Here is a 2,664-nt window from a genome sequence, read left to right on the forward strand (position 1 = left end):
GCATTGCGGCACAAAATGCCGCCGCAACGAGGCGGTTGGCTTTTTTTTCACCGCGAGTGGGCAGTACCTGCGCGTAGCCGCACACACGCACACAGAGAGAGACGGAGATGTGTGTGGGGACGCGAATGGCGGGTGCAGTGTGTGGCAGGAGCACCATCGCAGTTGTATTGTGCCCTGCACTGTGCACTCACATGCCCCCCCCCCCTTTCTTCGGGGAGGAGCCAACGTCGTCGTGGGCGCTTGGCGGGATTGCACGATGCGGTGCGGTGGTGGGGTTCATTTGGCTGCGCCGACAGGTGGGCGGTGGGCGTGTGGTGGGGCCGCCCTTGTGCAGTGCGGCTGCCCTGCGCCCAGGCGGTGTGTGCGGTGAGTGGCCGCGTGCGTGTGTGTGTGTGCCCCGCATCGTGTGGGCTGCGGTGGCCCTCTCACTTTCTTTCTGTCTCTCTTTTTTTGCTGAATGTGGCTGCGTGGGGGTCGTGTGTCTGTGCGCCTTTTTTTTCCTGTCCTCCTCTTATTCTTTTGGCTGGTGGTTGGTGTTCGGCTGCAGCGCAAGACGACAACAACTAAGGAAGTATAAAAAAATAAGGGGAGAAATGTCTGGGGGGCGGGAGGAGGGGTCTCACGCTGCTGCTGCTGCGGAGAATCCCACCACTAATGTGCAGCGGGTACGGCGGCGGACGAGGGCGGGGCCTTATGGCTACTCGGAGCAGCAACCCCTGACGCAGCGCCGAAGGGCGGAAGAAACACCGCCGCCGCGGCCAAAGTGGACCCTTGAGAGTCGCGTGGAGGAGGTACTGATGGAGGGAGAAGCCCCAGCCAGAGAGATGCTGCTGAACGACTTCCTTCGGGAGTACGTTGGCCCCAAGTGCGCCGTGGACGACGACGACAATGTTCCGATGGGGATGTTTGCGCGGAGACCAGACGAGTACGTCCTCGACACGGTGCTCCTCGAGGGCATTATCGAGTTACCAGCGTACCAGCCGTACGCTCTTCGTGAAGATTTGCGCGGGCTTGTGGAGAACGGGGCGGTCACGCTCCGAGACCTGAGGGGTGTTTTCTCGTGGTTGTATAGCGTCTCTAGTACGGCGTCAGAGAAACTCAGCGCAGCCCTTGAGGTGGTGAAGACAGAAGCGGCAGGGCGGGAAGAAAACGAAAGGGCAAGGCTGGAGGAGGAACTTGCCAGCCGGCCGCTGCCGGAGGGTTTCTACGACTCGGTGTTCAACGCGAAATGGAGCCAAGTCTTGGAGGTTCCCGAGGGCGTGGGGGAAGAGGCGGCGGTGCGAATGGAGGTGAAGGAGGGACAAGCACCAAAAAAGTCGTGGGAGTTCAACGATGGCAGATTTTTTGGGCTGGAGAGTGACGAGGTAGGCCAGTTCCGCCCGCCGCGCCCCACGCTGAGGGTTCTCACCTCCGAGCAGGGCTGGCCGCACTTGCTGCGGGAGGGAACATTCACCACCGACTGCTACGTTAACTCCGAGGTGGAGCGGGTGTGGCAGATCGTCGAAAATGACCTGCACGAGCTTTTCCACTGTGACGATGGCGGGCTGCCTGACGTGCAACCACACTTCCTGCTTGGGACGTACGGGGTCGGGCGGTGGATGGATGCCGGCGCCTACATCCTATACAGACTGCTGCACTACAAACACTACCCAATTCGTTATGTTGTCTATTGCATTGGAAGCGAGTTGGCGTACGTGTTTGACAAGAAAGAGAAGACGGTGACAAAATGCGGGGGTGCGGAGAAGATCGAAGAAACCGTGAATCAGTTGGATTTTCATCCTGAAGAGAGAGAGTTTGTTATCTACGATGTGGCGGAGGAGGGAGGACCGCCGTTGTCAGAATTGCAGCCCTACGCATGGGGCATGATTGTAGTGGCGTCCCCGAACGGCAATAACTTCGGAGAATGGGTGTGGGAGGCGAACCGCCGTCGTGAACTGTCATGACGAGAAGGACGTGACGGCGATGTGCTCCTGGGAGACGCGCCACCAGCCCGCGCAGGCGCAGGCGGACTACTGGGAGACGGTCGAACAGCGCATGGAGCGCGTCGGGCCGTTTCCGCGGTACGTCCTCAGTGAGGCCGCGTTCAACGGGCGCACTGAGGCAGTCGAGAGCGCCCTGCAGGCGATTGACGCCTCGGTTGCCAAAGACTACTTCGCGCGGGAGGCCGAGATATTTTGGTGCGAGGAGAACCCGTTCAAGAAATTTGTGAAAGTTGAGCGGGAATGCGGCAAATACGGGCACGAGATCGTGAAGTTGTCAACTATAAGCGACTACGCCGATCAGCAGATGGTGGACCGGCTGTGTGAGGTGCTGGGCGACGGGGGGGCGCTCTCGCTGCTGTCGGGGGCCCCCGGTGCTGCCTAGAGAACCCGAAAACGTGTGCCGCGGGGTGATGCGTGAGGGGGAGGGGGCGGGGCTCAGAGACGGGCGCCGCAGGAGGCTGCAGGCGGAGCGGGTGGATGTAAAGGACGGTGCGCTGCACGGGGGCGGCGACCGGAAACGCCCCGCTGTTGGGTGCAGTATTTTTTATGTGTGTGAATTCCACGCGGGGGAGGATGTTTGGTTGGGCTGCGGTCTGCCGCGGCGGGTGTGCGTCACAACACACCACCGCCAGGGCCGTGCAGCAGTCCGGTGAGTAAATGAGGAGGCATATGTTTCAAACTA

At 60.8% G+C, this 2,664-nt stretch overlaps 2 protein-coding genes across 2 annotated transcripts, besides 2 other annotated features; both read left to right on the forward strand.

Moving 5' to 3' along the window:
* The first annotated feature begins 357 nt into the window (after positions 1–357).
* Positions 358–395: a microsatellite.
* A 33-nt stretch (positions 396–428) lies between these two features.
* Positions 429–452: a microsatellite.
* A 141-nt stretch (positions 453–593) lies between these two features.
* On the forward strand, positions 594–1,943 carry Tco025E_08602 (retrotransposon hot spot (RHS) protein; the record flags this gene model as incomplete). The annotated part of the gene is made up of 1 exon (XM_029375447.1): positions 594–1,943. The coding sequence occupies one exon, from the start codon at positions 594–596 to the stop codon at positions 1,941–1,943; it is 1,350 nt and encodes a 449-aa protein (XP_029224535.1).
* A 19-nt stretch (positions 1,944–1,962) lies between these two features.
* Positions 1,963–2,364, forward strand: Tco025E_08603 (retrotransposon hot spot (RHS) protein; the record flags this gene model as incomplete). The annotated part of the gene is made up of 1 exon (XM_029375448.1): positions 1,963–2,364. The coding sequence occupies one exon, from the start codon at positions 1,963–1,965 to the stop codon at positions 2,362–2,364; it is 402 nt and encodes a 133-aa protein (XP_029224536.1).
* Positions 2,365–2,664: the final 300 nt, after the last annotated feature.

This window comes from Trypanosoma conorhini (assembly GCF_003719485.1).
Source record: "Trypanosoma conorhini strain 025E chromosome Unknown Tco_14.4_contig_00823, whole genome shotgun sequence".
In the NCBI taxonomy this organism is placed as follows: Eukaryota; Euglenozoa; class Kinetoplastea; order Trypanosomatida; family Trypanosomatidae; genus Trypanosoma; species Trypanosoma conorhini.